Here is a 17,484-nt window from a genome sequence, read left to right on the forward strand (position 1 = left end):
CCCCGCGCTGGCCTGTTGTCGGCACTGGACGGTCGCACCGGGGCTCCCAGGTCCATGCTAGTCTAATCACTCCAGCAGAAACAATGTCTGGTAATGATGCCTTGGACCCGAGTGCGTCTAATGACAACTCATACATAATTCAGCACCTTTCACTTGGCTGCACGGTGATATCCTCATTAGTAGGGGACCCTCAGTGGCTGTCAGATGGTGGCCGCACAATCGCAGGCCCTCATTTTGTCTTTGAGACGTGCAGCTGCTTCCATGACATCGCCAGCAAAGACGGGCAAAGAAAAAAATGCAATGCGGGTTTGTTTTATTTAGTGCAAAAAACCTTCCAGTTTGTAAAAACAAGGCTGACACAGAACCTGACACCAGGCAGGGGAAAATAATTAGCTCTCATTTTCTCAGCCTCCTGTTTCCTTCTCCCTGCTGTGTTTTCTACCCACTAAACCACCACATGTCAGAAGAAATGGGAGGCAATTAGCAGGCTCGTTTCAGCCCTGCCGAACACACTGAAAGAGGACTATTTATGATGGGACAATGAACAGCTGAAAGATTAAATAACGTTTGCCTTTTAAAAAGAAAATGACTTCTGGCTTAATGGGCTATTTTTGATTAAATTGAAACAGCAAGTGAAGAGCCACCCTTTCTCCACAGTTTGAGATCCTAACAAAGGGTTGTGAGCAAGTCGAGGTGGCTGTGGTACATGGTTGAGAATGAAATGTTTATTTATCTGGCTTTATGCATGTCTAGTGATGCCTTCAATGGTCAGTATAACAGCCATCATCATGAATTCTCAGAACAAAGCTTCAGTGCAAGAAGGCTGATTCAATCATGGCAAAAACATGATTCTGTCCATCTATTTACAACGGAACAATTATTAACAAATGTATAAAAGATGTTAACAATTAATAATCAAAGCAGATCGACATGTATATGTAATTGTCCTCAATTTTTTGGTTGCCCTTTACAGGGGGGGGGGGGAGTTATTGTCAAATACAAACACAATTTTTATTTTTATTCTAAGTTGTGTGTGTGTCTGTGTGTGTGTGTGTGTGTGTGTACATGCGTGCGTGTGTCCGGTGCGTGCGTACATGCATGCGTGCGTACAAACTTACAGATTTCCCAGTTCCTGGTTTCCAGTGATACCCAAACACTAGCTCCAGATTTACAGTTTTACTCTTTTGCACCTCCTTTTCCAGCTCATCCTGGGTAGAAAAGGGAGTTTAGGCCCCAAAGATGCACAGAAAAACAAAACAAAAAACAACTCTACCTGAAGATAAAGAAGAAACGTTCATACCTTCAACAGAGGTGGGAAGTGGACAAACCCGAGGTACTCATTTGTTAGCTTTTCAATTTCTCCCTGCCAAAGAGAAAATTTGAGATTGGTTGTTACTCCAAATATCAACAAGCAATGATCACATCCTATGAAGTATGTATGGATTAAAAGAAATAAGACAGTTGTGGTTAATGGATAACTGTGCCTTGCCTTGAGGTGCATGACGTGACCTTTGGATTTTACCCCCATGTCCCGCATGTCGTTTTCTGTGAGCAATAGCAACCTCTGTCCAGTGATGTGATTTTCTTTAAACAGGTCAGCATACAGTTGCATGCCACATGGACCCTCTCCTGAGACAGAAAAAGATACACTCAGTTTTTACAGTTTAACAGTTCACAATTAAAGAATCTGAAGATGCTAAAGTTGGAATAAAGATACATTAAATGAACAAACCTGCGCCAAATATTTGCTGCATCCAGAAATACTAAAGGGATAAAATGGAAATATATTAGTTTTGTTGTAATATTATGTGACTATACTAGTTATGAGGTAAATACAATGATACTGACCACATGCTCCTCTGTCCATGTATAGATGTCAAGGGTGGGCAGCAACTGCATAAAAACAAGACAAGTAATAGTAACAGTAATAGAATATAGATGAATACACACAGTATGAAACATGTGTGCATTTATGACCGACAGAGTTTAAAGTAAAAATCACAAGTAAATGTTGTAGGTGTGACTTAAGTAAATGTTATTGAAATGGAAAATAGCCATGTTTTCCATGTTTTGCGAAGCCATTACCTTCTGGTTATTGTGCTGTGCGATTAAGACAACTTTCCTCTAATAGTGTATTTCAAAACGAAATGTCCATCTGACTGATCTAACGTGATCTGTTTGAAAGATAAATCATTTATTGCTCATTAAATGTAATCAGGCAGAAACTTGCCAGCCAAAATAAAGATGTCATCATTGTGATCATGAGACTGGTGTGTAATGACAGAAATAATGCAATGGAAAATTGGAGGAAAGATGACTAAATGAATGAGTAATCCCCCATTCACTGTCTTCTTCCCACGACATCTGATAACAGCTCAGATTTTTGAGCTGAATGCCAGTCTCAAAAGACAGTCGCTGCCATACATTTCAATGCAGCCCACCGCCCCATAAAGCCACTCAGCCCTGCAGCATTTTCCGCCTCCTCCAGTGCTGCAGTTCGGAAGTAAACAGATTCAGAAAACTCTCTGCCGCTGCCAAAGTCTCATTGGAGTGACTTAACATCACTTTTCAAGCAGCATATTGAATTTCACAAATATGCTGCCATGCTTGGTTCTCTCTTAAATTCGAAATGAGAGCACAGTTTTTGTGTTTATGATACGTGTGTGTGGAATATGCAGGGGGAAAAAAACTTGGGTTTAGTTCACACAATTCTGCCCCCATGTGGACTAAGTGGATGATGGGTAACCAGACCATGAATACTGGGAGTTAAGTATAAAGTTAATAACACAAGAAACAGCTCAACATAAATGCCTAGTGAAGCAATATATTTTACAATCTTATTAAAATGGTATCAGTCTCTTTGCTCTGTTCTGTCTTCTATCATAAAAGGTTTGGCAATAAGAGAAGTAATACATTGTAATTCTTATAAAACAGATCAGCAGAGTCTTGAAAGAAACTGATTTATTGACAAAACAGTAAAGGGAAATAAGTCACATCAAGTAGGTTGTGTGATATTGGCAAAAGCTTGAGGAAATTACTAACAAGTGTAAAGGGTGAATGTTTCTGAAGTGTCTGGATTTCACACAGGGAAATGTAAATAACGGTAAGCATCTGTGTTCATTGTTATGTCTTGTCTAGTGTGCATAGGGCTTGATGGCACAGGAGTATAGGCGATGTTTGAATAGAAATATTAGCTCATGGCAGGATGCTAACAAGCAACAACACAGGAATACAGAGGATTACATCCTCATGAGACTGACTGATTATAACAAGCGAAGGGGACAATTTAATGGGCTATGCTCAAGGAAGCATGTCCTTCCCCCAGATGAAGCCTAATAACTAACTGAACACTAATGCTAATACGATTTTCTCTACTGTAAGTGCAGGTCTTGAGGCCAATATTCAGTTAGACCATATGGTGTGATACCGTATGTAAAACATGTGTACAGTAGGAAATTATTCTATTAAAATCTATATTTGGTCAAATCTGTGACGTATGATTAAGGCATTTTAGTACAGAAATCTTGTTATTATTAATTATTTTTTCTTAATTTCAAAAACCTTTTCAGGCCCAAGAAACAAGCCTGTCTTAAAATTTGAGAATGAAGCTTACAGTCACACAGCAAAGTCCCTCTCCTGCTGTTTTGAACCTGGGTCAGTCAGATGACAAACATGTACTTTCTCATCCTGGTAAGAGACTGCGTCTCAACAACTGCACTCCACTACATCCAGAACAAATTGGCCAATCTTAATGTCAGCAAAATGTCACTTCATCATAAAAGCCTGGCCTTCTCTAAGCAACTGGCTCACGTGGCTCTTTCTTCACAGCATGGCACTATCCAGTACATTAGACATACGCTAAATGGCATCCATAATATCCATAGGTGGAGGGCTACAAATATATTCTGTAATATCTATACCATTTCTGAACACAACTCGAACAAAACTGAAGAAATAGTAAGCCATTCCTGGTGTTTCTAATGATTATTGAAATAATTGAAATAATCATGACTTAACAAGCAATTCATTACCAAAGAGTGCTTCCATAACACCAATAATGCATTAAGTGAGATAACAGTATTTAACAATGCGGCTGTGGCAACACAGAGAGTCAGAGAGCTTTATTCACTGTCGTCAGACCAAGTTAAGAGTCCCATCCCCAGAGTCATGTTGATTTTGTGTCCTTCTCTGACACTGCTTGACATGGAGGAGTTCTGCCTGGCCTGCATGTTGACCTGCATGCCCGAGTGCAGGACAGGCCGACCAAAGTCCAAGGAAAACATGTCCTCAAAGCCCTTCATCATGGACTGCAGATTCACCTCTTCGTTACTGGAGGTTGTGATCTGACATGACATCTGTGAACTGCTTGATTCTTCCGTCTTAGACTGATAGAACGACTTTGCGCTTATCTTTTTTGCCACAGGTAAGAGGAGCTGAGAGGCAGAGACAAGTGGAGAGAGAAGGGACATAGGGGTGAAAGAAAAGAAAAGAGGATAGAAAAGAAAAGAAAAGAAAAGGAAATAAGTAATCAGACAAACCACAAAATAAGTGTAAATAAGAAAAGTGGACAAGTTTAACCCCAACCCAAGAAAAAAACTAGATGGTAAAAGGAAGTTAACAGAACAGAACAATAAGGGGAGAATAGGTACAGAAAGGAAACACAGGAAATGTCAGTGTAGGCCTACTTAATTCAAAGATGTTTAAGTTATCTTTACTATTCAATACTGTGGCATTTGGTCACACACAGCAACCACATTTTGTTCAAAGAAACACAAAGTGCAAACCGGAATATAATCTGTTGTGTCTCTGGCATGCAAATAATACAATGCAGGGAACAAGAGCAAACAGCAAAGCTTAAACTAAAGTTCTGCAACGCTCACAATTCAATTCACTCTTCATTCATTCACTCTTGATCCTGATCGAAATGTACTTGTTAGGCAACCATGCACTACACTGCACATAAGTGAAGAACTGTCAATAATATACTCTGCCCATTATATGCTTTTTACTTTACTTCTCATTCCACACTTTTTTATTTGGGTTTCACTGCTTTCCTATTTCCACATAATGCCAGAGGATGACATTCTCCCAATGTGATTGAGGAAACACGCATGTGAACAGCAGTGGAAAAGTGAGGTGCTGCTGCTGGGACCACCTGAGTTAATGGCAGCTGTCCTGAGGGTGAAGGTGGATCAAGGTGGAGAGGAGATGAGAGGAACTCACCGGACTGTTGGACTGTTCGATGAGTTTGCGCTCCCACATCTTTAGACGGCGCTCTCGCTCCTTCAGCTCCTGCTCTTTGGTACTCAGGTCTCTCTCCAGCTTCTTAAGTCTCTCAAGAGTAGCTTCAATCTCACACCTGCAGTATACAGCAGCAGAACACTGTCAACAATTCACCAAAATATCACCACATTAAATTATGTTAAAGGCTGGCAATATTTTTAATCCGGTCAACAAACCCACATGAAAAAAACAAAACCAACAATGTATCAGTCCTATGTATACTAAAAATGCTGTCAAACAGGACTACATAGTGCATTTGTTAGGGACAATTCTCAGCTGTAGATTAATACATATTTGCAGCCCTAGTGGCTCTTCTTGCAGTAGGATGGTGTCTGTAGGGTTGACTCAGTAAACCACGGTGCTTGTGTTTGATGAAATGAAGAAGTGTGTCATCCAGTGCAACGTTGTGTGCTCATGTGTTTTAAAAATCTTGTTTAACCCCTTTTTAATATTTGTATTTATTAGCTTTAATGTTAACTGATATATCATATTAGTAGTACTCCATGTTTGTTATGGCTAGGTCATTTCATTAAATATAAACATTTGGCATCTTTGGAAACTTTGGGATTTCCACTACAATCTGAAATGAAGTAGGTTGTACAATGTTTGGCTCCACCAACGAGTTTTAAGAGGTTTTAAGGAGCGCTTAGCTTAAGTTTTGTTCTTTAATTGAATTTATTGACAATAATAAAATATGAAATATCACCAGCCTTATCCTTTAAACAACCCAGTGTAAAGAAGTAAAACATTTTGAAATTAATCACAGTTAGATTACTAGGGAAGTAAGCAGTGAGACATTCAAAAATCAAATCTAATTAAACTGTAAACAACACAAGTGATTCCCTGCAGTCAGAAGGTGATACGTTTGTGTCTGATGCTTTGAATGCCAAAGACAGGACACTTCACGTTGGGGGAAGTTTGTTTTGCCCAGCAGGTGGGGCTGCACAGTGTGTCGTTGAAATCCATGCTGAGCAACAGCCCAACAAAAAGCTAGTTCTCACACTTTGTGTTCATAAACACATGCAGCCCAGGCAGGAAAGCCCATCCTTACTCTTCCAGTCCTGACCCGCCCTCCGATTCTTCCACCCCCACGCTTCCCACTTTGAACAATTTCCATTCTTGTTCAACTTCCCAAATAATTTGTCCTTTTTCCTCCCATTTCCCCAACAAAGGTTTTGGCATTTCACATTGCCATATACATTGCAGAATTCTCTTATTTTTTTGTAAACTTTTCTATCCAGACAGTTGCAAGATGGACAAGGAAATGACAAGACTGGCCAAAATGGTCTGATAGAGAGTGTAACATGAGGCGTTTGTTTAGTTTACAAGATATTTAACTGATATGACTCAGTGTATATTTGCTTCTTAGACAAATAATTACTTCACACAATACCGGATATTAATTAAGTGGTGGTAAGACATAGCAACCATTAAATGATATCAGCTACGTTTCACTAGTATAATTTCAGTGCTTGACATTTGATCTTTGTCTACACAAACAACCTACAGTGCAGTCTGTAAGTACTGGATTTGATATGAAACTTTATTGATATTGATGTATGACAAAATACTTGCAAAACTATTGACACACCCATTAGCCTCACTCAGCTGTACTTGTTGTTAACACACTAATCTTGAATGGTGAACATGGTAAACATTATACCTGCAAAACAGGATATTAACATTCTCATTGTGAGCATGCAAACATGCAGATGTCAGCATTTAGCTCAGTGTGCAGCCTTACATAGCTGCTAGCATTGCTGTCAACTCTTAGGTTTGTTATAGCTTACATACCCCTGAGTACTAAATTCCTATACTGTGCACCAAATATGTATTTGAGCATTCAAGCCGAAAGTTAGCCCTTTAACCATAAACTTATTCATTTGCACTATATGCTCTACCTATTCCTTAGTAATTTATGGGTAATGCAAATCAGAAAAATAGCAACAAACCCAACAGATCTCATTACTCTGAAGTCAACACAATATCTCTCAACCCTTTCTGGTGAAGCTACCACCTGCTCTTATCACCATCAAGCCTGTCCTTCCACTTTCAGCCAGCTATAGGCTTATAGTATCAAACCTGTTGAGTTACAACAAATGCGTCTTTCTGTGTTACACATTTTCAGTTTCTGTTTTCCAGCAGCAAGATTCACTGCAACCTGCTCCACCTGCAGATGGCTGCCTGGACATGATGCCACCAGCACAACTTCTGAGGAAAAACCTCAGAGCATAGACAAGCCCCGCAGAGAGGCAGACAGAGAATAAAGTAACAGCTGAGACTCAGGCTGTGCTGAACATCACCAAACCTCCAGCTGCTCATACAACCCAATTAAACACTTCTACTTGAAAAAGATGGTGATTATTTTTAGGGCCTTATGGGTAAAGAGAGGAAGTATATCCAGATGGATGATTCTTTGGAGGTTTTTATGCCTTTATGTAGCTATCAGTGTAATTATTAAAGATCTATATGCACAATCTCAAGACCTTTTTTGAATCCCGGCCCCCGTCAGCTACATTTCCACATCATTCTTTGGAAACAGTTGCACATTTCCTTAGGCTGAGGCAGTATATTGGTGAAAAAGGAGAGTTATAAATACGTTTACTCGGCCTGGGAGAATGGCTGATCACATTACCTCCATTCAGCCTTGTTGTGAAGGAAAGAGTTGCACTGTTGAGGAAGTTGGCTGTCATTAGACATGGACTCCAAAGTAGAGAGGATCTGCTTGAACATTGGCCTTTCCTAAATCAAAAAACACACAAACATGTGAATTTGTGTGATTCAAATGGAACCATATATATGTTGTTAATTTGCAAAATAACGTGACTTAGCTCACTTTTGGCTCTGTTGCCCAGCAGTTCCTCATGAGCTCAGCAAAACTGGCAGGACAGCCACTCGGGATAGTTAACCTCTGAAACATGCACAGATGTAGGGTGAGCTGAAGGGGTGCTGATTTAAAGGCATAGTTTTATACACATATTTACGTTCTTGCTGAAAGTTAAAGCTAAACTAATCAAATTTGCTAATCAGGTCTGTTTCTGAATGTTCATATTCCTAAATGCCTTACTGTATGTAAATTAGTAAGCTGATTGGAAAATATAGAAGCAAGAGCTGTACGTACAGTACATAACGTACAGTACAGGACAAAAGTTTGTACACACCTTCTCATTTAATGCGTTTCCTTTATTTTCATGACTATTTAAATTGTAGATATCACTGAAGGCATCAAAACTATGAATGAACACATATGGAATTATGTACTTAACAAAATTGTGAAATGACTGAAAACATGTCTTGTATTCTAGTTTCTTCAAAGTAGCCACCCTTTGCTTTTTTGATAGCGCTGCAAACCCTCAGTGTTCTTTCAATGAGCTTCATGAGGTAGTCACCTGAAATGGTTTTCACTTCACAGATGTGCCTTGTCAGGGCTATTAGTGGAATTTCTTGCCTTATTAATGGAGTTGGGACCATCAGTTGCGCTGGGAAGAAGTCAGGTTGATACACAGCCGACAGCCCTATTGGACAACTGTTAGAATTCATATTATGGCAAGAACCAATCAGCTAAGTAAAGAGAAAAGAGTGGCCATCATTACTTTAGGAAATAACGGTCAGTCAGTTCGAAAAATTGCGAAAACTTTGAATGTGTCCCCAAGTGCAGTCGCAAAAACCATTAAGCGCTACAACGAAACTGGCTCACATGAGGACCACCCCAGGAAAGGAAGACCAAGAGTCACCTCTGCTGCTGAGGATAAGTTCATCTGAGTCAGAAATCGCAAGTTAACAGCAGCTCAGATTAGAGACCAGAAGAATACCACACAGAGTTCTAGCAGCAGACACATCTCTAGAACAACTGCTAAAAGAAGACTGCGCAAATCAGGCCTTCATGGTCAAATAGCAGCTAGGAAAACACTGCTAAGGAGAGGCAACAAGCAGAAACGATTTGTTTGGGCCAAGAAACACAAGGAATGGACATTAGACCAGTGGAAATCTGGGCTTTGGTCTGATGAGTTCAAGTTTGAGATCTTTGGTTCCAACCGCCGTGTCTTTGTGCGATGGAGAAAAGGTGACCGGACGGATTCTACATGCCTGATTCTCACCGTGAACTATGGAGGAGGAGGTGTGATGGTGTTGGGGTGGTTTTGCTGGTGACACTGTTGGGGATTTATTCAAAATTAAAGGCATAGTGAACCAGCATGACTACCACAGCATCCTGCAGCAGCATCCCATCTGGTTTGCGTTTAGTTGGACCATCATTTATTTTTCAACAGGACAATGGCCCTTAAACACACCCCCAGGCTGTGTAAGGGCTATTTGACCAAGAAGGAGAGTGATGGAGTGCTGCGCCTCCACAGTCACCGGACCTGAACCCAATCGAGATGGTTTGGGGTGAGCTGGACTGCAGAGTGAGGGCAAAAGGGCAAACAAGTGCTGAGCATCTCTGGGAACTCCTTCAAGACTGTTGGGAAACCATTTCAGGTGACAACCTCTGGACGCTCATCAAGAGAAGGCCAAGAGTGTGCAAAGCAGTAATCAGAGCAAAGGGTGGCTACTTTGAAGAAACTAGAATACAAGACATGTTTTCAGTTATTTCACAATTTTGTTAAGTACATAATTCCATATGTGTTCATTCATAGTTTAGATGCCTTCAGTGATAATCTACAATGTAAATAGTCTTGAAAATAAAGAAAACGCATTAAATGAGAAGGTGTGTACAAACTTTTGTCCTGTACTGTACTGTACGTTATGTACTGTACGTACAGCTCTTGCTTCTATATTTATAGGTGGTTCCAAACTTTTGGCCTATACTTATAGTCACACTTGCTTTCCTCTCCGTAAGAAGGACTAAACTTATGAATTGTAAAACATGCAAATTAGATTGCTATAAAGAACATAACTGGTTGTTGACGTTTCAGCATTTGCTCTCTATGGAGAATGCAGCATCAACCCTTGCAGACTAACCAATAAAGCAACAACTTGACTGTGTAGTGTTTGAGTCACATGAGTATAAGTATTTCATGAGTATTTGTACCACCCAACCCCCCACACCAAAAACCTGTCTTCAATGTATATGTTATTATAATTATGTCTTTTAAGGTATCTTGTGAATTATGTTGTTGTTATTATCCTTATTATTTTTATTTTTATTTTTATGTGATGTTTGTTTTGGATAAAGTAAAAAATGGTTTCAATAATAATAAATGTATAAAAATCTAATCTGCTGGCTGTTGCTTCATATTTACCTACGGACACAAGAGTGCTATAAATCTTCTCATCTAACTCTCAACAAGAAAATTAATAAGAGTAATTCCCAAATTGTCAAACTATTTCCTCAACAATATATTTTACACCTAAGATCCCAAGCAGGGACATATGACACCAAACTGTTGATTCAGTGTGAAGATCTGGACAATAAGGATGCCCCAGTTCCAAGGGTCAATAAATGTATAAAGTATGTACACGTAATCACACACTAGAGCACCTCGTTTTTCTCCACCACGAGCCAGGCCACTTGTAAACCTTCCAGGCCTTTGAAAGGTATCTCACGGGTGAGCATTTCCCAAAGCACCTGTCAAAGAAGTCAAGAGATAATGTCAGTAAACAAACAAAGTGATAATACTGTAAAATTATACGCATGCTCTGTCAACCTACACATCTATGAATCTTCTGTTTTGCACCACTGCGTTAGCTTTCACAGAATATATATATTGTTGAGGGGATGAGTAGCTCTTATGTGTTTCTAAAGCATGCATAATCATATATGAATAAACTTTAAAAACACCTTTCTGCCTTTCTTGGAGGCCAAATGCAACATTCAAAATAGACAAAAAGATTCATTTTAGATTTTCAACAACGATTAAGGGCTGCCATGATTTCTGAAGCACAATAACAGTACTCCCTTGATAATTTAGGTGCTTTTCAATTGGTATTTATCAGTAACATAAATCAGAAATCAGAAATAACAACCTGCGTCAACATCAAATTAGATCATGAAAAGGTGGAGGAGAGCCATGCAAAATCCAGAGCCAAGGGATCTACTGTATATGTGTACCATATTTCTGCACTTGCCAGTTGCCTCGTATTACATGTACGTATTTTACTATAGAAAACAGCTCCACAGAAAAGTGTTTGAGGGGGAAAACTGCATATTTACTGTAAATCTGCAATCATGTTATCAGTAATTTGTTATAAGTAATTTACTCTTGTATTATAGGAACTGCAATTTGTAAGCAGTTTGTGTCTGGAAACTGCTTCCAAAAGTCTTAGACAGAAACTTCATAAGAATTTCAAAAAGAGGAATGAAACAGAAGGTTTCTAAGAGGCTATATTTATGAAAAGGTCAAAACTACTTTTATTGTCTACTTACGCAGAAAAAGAAATACAGGAATGAAAAACTCAGAGGGACTGGTTGACTGACAGTTGCTTTTTTAAGCCCTGGGTGACTTAAGTGCAATTTCTACAAATGTATAATTGAAAATATTTGATTCAGTTTTAATAGGTTTGATTTTAGGATATATATCAAAGGCATTATTCTCTCTTTCCTTAAAAACCAAAAAACATTCTATAAATGGGTCAGGCCGTGAGTCTCACTCGTCAATCATTCCTTGTGTGATCTTTGAAAGAAATAGTCTTACGAACGGTCGTAAACTTTGACTTTTTGATTTGAATCTGTACTCGTATTTTTTTTTTTTTTTTACTTCAGTTACTTTTCCAGTACAACCACAACTCAGTGATTACAACCTCTCAAATCTGTTGCTGCAATGTGCTCTCTCGCATCACACAGCGGCAAGTCTGCGCCCTCGACTTTTGAAACACTTGTTGCGATACATTTGGTGCAAAACTAATTTGTACCTGTGGACTTAGTCTGTGGAGCTCTGAGCCAACAGAACGGCCGGGGACAGCAGGGTTTCTGTCGCCAGATGACAGACAACTCTGTCTGGCTTATTTATGTAGCATGAAAGCTAGCCTTAGCTAAATAGCAGCCAGCCCTCTTCTAAATACTGTAAATACCTTTTAATCATCTCGACATTTTTTAACAGTCCAACTGAAACACTGGCGGTGAGCTCCAGGTCCTGCAGCCGCGGACATAGGGGAAACTCTTTGGGGAAGCAGTCTCTTATCTAAATGTGCATGCCCCTCCAGTTCGTTCCTCTGATTTCTAGACAAAGGTACTTTGTTTGTTCTCTCAGTGGATTGTGGAGTCTTCAGTCATGGCTGGCGACTTTAACTGTTGCCTAGACCCGTGCTTAGATAGAGCTAATAAAACTGCACAGTCTAATATAGGGCAAGGTCGATCTCTACTCAGCTGCTGCATGGATGTACATTTCATCAACACTTGGAGGATCCACCGATTGCAGTATTAATTTTCTTCAAAAGTACATAAATCATCCTTCAGGATTGACTATTTTTTACCTCTAAATGTGCCCTTCAGAGGGTTATTTCTTGCTCTATTGGCAATATAGTTATTAGTGATCACTCACCAGTGTTTTTTGTCATGTCTGGCAGGGCTCAATGCATTAGGGGACAATGGCACTTTCCGAACCACGTACTTAAAAATCCTAATTTTAAAACTTATCTTAGTGAACAGTTTACTTATTTCATACATTATTTCATTAAAAAAAAAAACAGAGCAGAACAACAGCTTCTTGAGAAGCAACTAAACAAATTGCAGGGAGAATTTAACCTAACCTAAGCCTTTGGAAGGCCTGAGGCTCCAAACAGACACTACCACAGCAGCTCTGGACACTCTTCTATCTAAAGAGGCTCAGAAATCCATATTGTTTGTTAAGCATAGGATATATGAATTTGGTAACAAGCCAAGCAAGTATCTAGCCAATTTGATTAAGGGAAATGCTGGCTCCCAGGCTATCCCACTTATAAAGAACAGGGCTGGTACAACAGTCCATAGCAACAAAGATATGAACAACTCGTTTCTTGATTTGTATGAACACTTCTACAATTCTGAATTAGATCACAGTTGAAGTGGAAGTGATAGAGGCTATCAGTGACTTACAAAATAACAAGGCCCCGGGACCTGATGGGGTGACCCCTGAATTTTATGTAGCTTTTGGTGACCTGTTGGTTGACCCTCTTCTTAATATGCTATCCCATTCTTTTGATTTTGGGGTTCTCCCCGACACTATGATGGATGAAAACATTTCCCTAATTATTAAGAAAGGAAAACACGCAGATGAATGCACCTCCTACAGGCCAATTGCCTTGCTGGACGTAAACCAAAAATTATTGGCTAAAATTATAGCTAAGAGGCTAAGGGTGTTCTCCCAGATTTAATTTCAGTGGACCAAACTGGATTCATATTGGGTCGTAACTCACGCAATAATCTAAAGAGAATATTGAACCTCATACAGTTTGGTTCAACGTCAAGGTCCAAATCTCTCGTCATCTCCCTTGACGCACAGAAGGCCTTTGACAGGATTGAGTTGCTCTACCTGCTCGGTGTTCTTTCAAAATTTGACCTTGGGGACAACTTTATTAAGTGGATATCTCTCTTATATGCTGCCCCGGGCCTCTGTTATTACAAACGGCCTGACGTCTTCCCCGTTCTTGGTAGGACAAGGCACTACTGAAGGGGGATTGGCAGTACTGGATTTTAGACGCTATCAGTTAGCATCTCTCTGCACCTATATCTGGCACTGGTTTGACAAGGGCGCTGAATCCACCTGGCTTGATTTGGAGGCTGACCCAGTGGCCCCTATTCCTTTGCACCATATATTATATGCTTCTAAGGGGTGGGTTCACCTTAACTTAAAGGGCAAGTTTATGTTACAGAACACTTTAAAAGTCTGGAGGATGATAAGAAAGAAGATCAAGATGGGATTTTTTCCTCTCCTTGCACCTGTCCATTTGAACCCAGATTGTCCTCCTGGTTTGGCCGACCAAACCTTCTCAATGTGGTTTAGTAGGGGTATAAAGACTGTGGGTGACTTGCTGACGGAGGACACCGTGTTACCTTTTAATCAGTTTAGAGAGAAGTATAACCTTCCACAGAATAACTTTTTTAGGTATTTGCAAATACGCAGTTTCATTCCTTCTAATACTAGGTCATATCCTAATGGGCTGTCCACCTCAGCTGTGGAAAAGGCGGTCTTGAAGCCCGATTCCAGAAAACTCATTAGCAGGTTTTACAAGGCCCTGTCGATTTCAACTGTACGGTTCACATCAGATCTCTCTGGAAAGCGGATTTTGGGGAGACTATCTTAGACGATGTATGGGATGAGGTTTGGTCAGGCCCTGCAGGTTGCTTATTTACCAACAAAGCCAGGGAGAAGCAATTTAGGGTCATACACAGGCTCCAAATCACACTGGTGAAACGCCATAGGTTTAACGCACTGTTGGGTCAAAATATGTAAGGAAATTGATGTTGTATTCAAGATACAACTAGCTCTAACTCCTGTCGGCTGTATAATGGGGTTAAATCCTAAAGCAATGGGTCTTGGCTCCTCCAAATTAAGGCTGCTGGAGGTGCTTCTCTTTAATACAAAAAGATGCATTGGGGCCAGCGCTCTGTTCTCCTCCGCCATCTGCTGGGGCAGCAGCATCGGAGCCAGCGACACAAACAGACTGAACAAACTGATCAGGAAGGCTAGCTCCGTGATCGGCTGCAAACTGGACACGTTTGAAGCTGTGGTGGAGAGGAGGTCACTGAACAAACTGTTATCTATTATGGATAACCCAGACCACCCTCTCTACCCCCAATTGGTCCAACAGAGGAGCAGCTTCTCAAAGAGGCTCCAACATCTTTGATGTCGCACAGACCGCTACAGGAAATCATTCCTACCACAGGCAATAAAACTCTTTAACGTGTCATCACTGGGTGCTAAAGGAGACTGTTAGACAACACAATACTGCACAAAGGGCAACCTGCACAATTGGTTCATTTACATTTTAGCATACATTTAGCATATTATTTAAGCAGTTGCACATTTTGTTTTCCCATCCTGTATATATTTAAATATTTGTTCTTATATTTTATTCCTTTTATTATTATTTCATGTATGTATGCACATTTTTTCCTAGTATCTCATTTATATTCTGTGTTGTGTGACTAATGTACGTGTGCTGCTGTAACACCGTAATTTCCCATTTTTTGGGGATCAATATCTATCTATCTATCTATCTTTCTTTCTTTCTCCTATGGATCTCAGATTCTGTTCCCATGATTTAACAATGGACTCAAAGTGTGTTGTAACTTCTCCCATTAGAAGCTATCAGCTTCTGGCTCAGAGGCATGCTTTTCACAATCTGGGAGGATGATGGACGGACCTTCTATGGTCTAGCATGGTCTGAGATCTCGAAATACAGCGGGTGAAATAAGTATTGAAAACATCACCATTTTTTTCAGTAAATAATATTTCCAAAGGTTCTATTGACAAGAAATTTTCACCAAATGTTAGTAACAATCCACGTAATTCATACATACAAAGAAACCAAAATAAATAAGTTCAGACTATAAGTTATGTGTAATAATGTGAAATGACACAGGGAAAAAGTACTGAACAGGCTTACTGATATTTAATACTTTGTACAAAAGCCTTTGTTGGTAATGACAGCTTCAAGACGCCTCCTGTATGGAGAAACTAGTCGCATGCATTGCTCTGGTGTGATTTTGGCCCGTTCATCCACACAAACAGTCTTCAAATCTTGAAGGTTGTGTGGGCCTCTTCTATTAATCTTGATCTTCAGTTCTTTCCATAGATTTTTAATGGGATTTAAGTCAGGGGCTTAGCTGGGCCATTCTAGCAACTTTATTTTCTTCTTTCTTTGAAACCAATTGAGAGTTTCTTTGGCTGTGTGTTTGTGATCATTGTCTTGCTGAAATGTCCACCTTCGTTTCATCTTCATCATCCTGGTAGATGGCAGCAGATGTTTGTCAATAATGTCTCAGTAAATTTGCCCATTCATGCTTTCTTCATTTATGTGTAGTTTGCCAGTACCATTTGCAGAAAAGCAGCCCCACACCATGATGTTCCCACCTCCAAACTTCACTGTTTGTATGGTGTTTATAGGGTGATGTGCAGTGCCATTTATCTTCCAAACGTGGTGTGTATTATGGCATCCAAACAGTTAAATTTTGCTCTAATCTGACCACACTATATTCTCCCAGTATTTTACTGGCTTTTCCAAATGTTGTGCAGCAAACTTTAAACGAGTTTCAACATGCTTTTTTTCAGCAAAGGAGTCTTGCGTGGTGAGTGTGCATGCAGGTCATAGCGGTGGAGTGCATTACTTATTGTTTTCTTTGAGACAACAGTACCTGCTAATTGCAGGTCTTTTTGAAGCTCTCCACAAGTGGTCCTTGGCTCTTGAACAACTCTTTTGATTACTCTTTTCACTCCTCTGTTAGAAATCTTGCGAGGAGCACCTGGTGAAGGCAAATTTATGGTGAAGTGATTGTCTCTCCACTTCCGTGTTATGGCCCCAATAGTGCTCACTGGAACATTCAAATGCTTAGAAATGCACCTATAACCAATGCCATCATTGTGTTGTGCAACAATTAGGCTACAAATGTCTTGACACAGCTCTTTGCTTTTACCCCTCATGAGACGTGTCTTGTGTGACATCTTGGCAATGAGACCTTTTTGTGGGCCATCAGATGGGACTGAACCAGCTGATATTAATTTGCACTGACAGGGGGCTGGATTGCTTTTTAATTACTGGTCAGTTTTCAGCTGTTGTCTTGGCTTTCCATGCCTTTTTGCACCTCCCTTTTTTTGTGTGTTCAAAACTTTTTCTATGTGTCATTTCAAATTATTACACATAACTTCATTTCTGAACGCATTTGTTTTGGTTTCTTTGTATGTATGGATTACTTAAGTTTTTACCAACATCTCGTGAAAATGTCACGTCAATAGCACCTTTGGAAATATATTAGTATTGGAAATACTTATTTCACCCGCTGTATATTTCCAGATGACATGAAATGTCTACAGTAACTCATTTTGACTGACTATGTTGAGTATGCCTCAATTGTGCAAACCTTCTTTTATTTTATTTTATTTTTTTTAAATTACTTTTCTGTTGTCTAGTGTTTGTTTTTTAAGAGGTTGCGGGTGGGCTAAAAGGAGGACTTTATTCTTTACTCAATGGCTGTCTTCATTTATGTTGTATGTGCCCCTAGTAAACTTATTAAAGTTATTCTCAAAATATGCACCTAAATAATATATAAAAAAATAAAAAAGAATA

The 17,484-nt window shown here is 39.7% G+C and overlaps 1 protein-coding gene across 3 annotated transcripts in view; it reads right to left on the minus strand.

The window, feature by feature from the left end:
- map3k20a (mitogen-activated protein kinase kinase kinase 20a) overlaps positions 1–17,484 on the minus strand; it is a 31,513-nt gene that overhangs the window by 2,751 nt on the left and 11,278 nt on the right. For 2 of the 3 annotated variants that reach the window (XM_032528931.1, XM_032528932.1), the window contains exons 8-16: positions 10,763–10,849; positions 8,120–8,194; positions 7,919–8,025; positions 5,224–5,359; positions 1,849–1,893; positions 1,733–1,763; positions 1,490–1,629; positions 1,301–1,363; positions 1,119–1,208 (exon numbers count right to left, since the gene is read on the minus strand). In XM_032528931.1, coding sequence (XP_032384822.1) covers positions 1,119–1,208; positions 1,301–1,363; positions 1,490–1,629; positions 1,733–1,763; positions 1,849–1,893; positions 5,224–5,359; positions 7,919–8,025; positions 8,120–8,194; positions 10,763–10,849 — 774 coding nt within the window. Of the gene's footprint in view, positions 1–1,118; positions 1,209–1,300; positions 1,364–1,489; positions 1,630–1,732; positions 1,764–1,848; positions 1,894–2,941; positions 4,434–5,223; positions 5,360–7,918; positions 8,026–8,119; positions 8,195–10,762; positions 10,850–17,484 lie in introns of those variants that run through there. The other variant, XM_032528933.1, reaches the window with a different exon arrangement.

This window comes from Etheostoma spectabile, chromosome 11 (genome assembly GCF_008692095.1).
Source record: "Etheostoma spectabile isolate EspeVRDwgs_2016 chromosome 11, UIUC_Espe_1.0, whole genome shotgun sequence".
Lineage (NCBI taxonomy): Eukaryota > Metazoa > Chordata > Actinopteri > Perciformes > Percidae > Etheostoma > Etheostoma spectabile.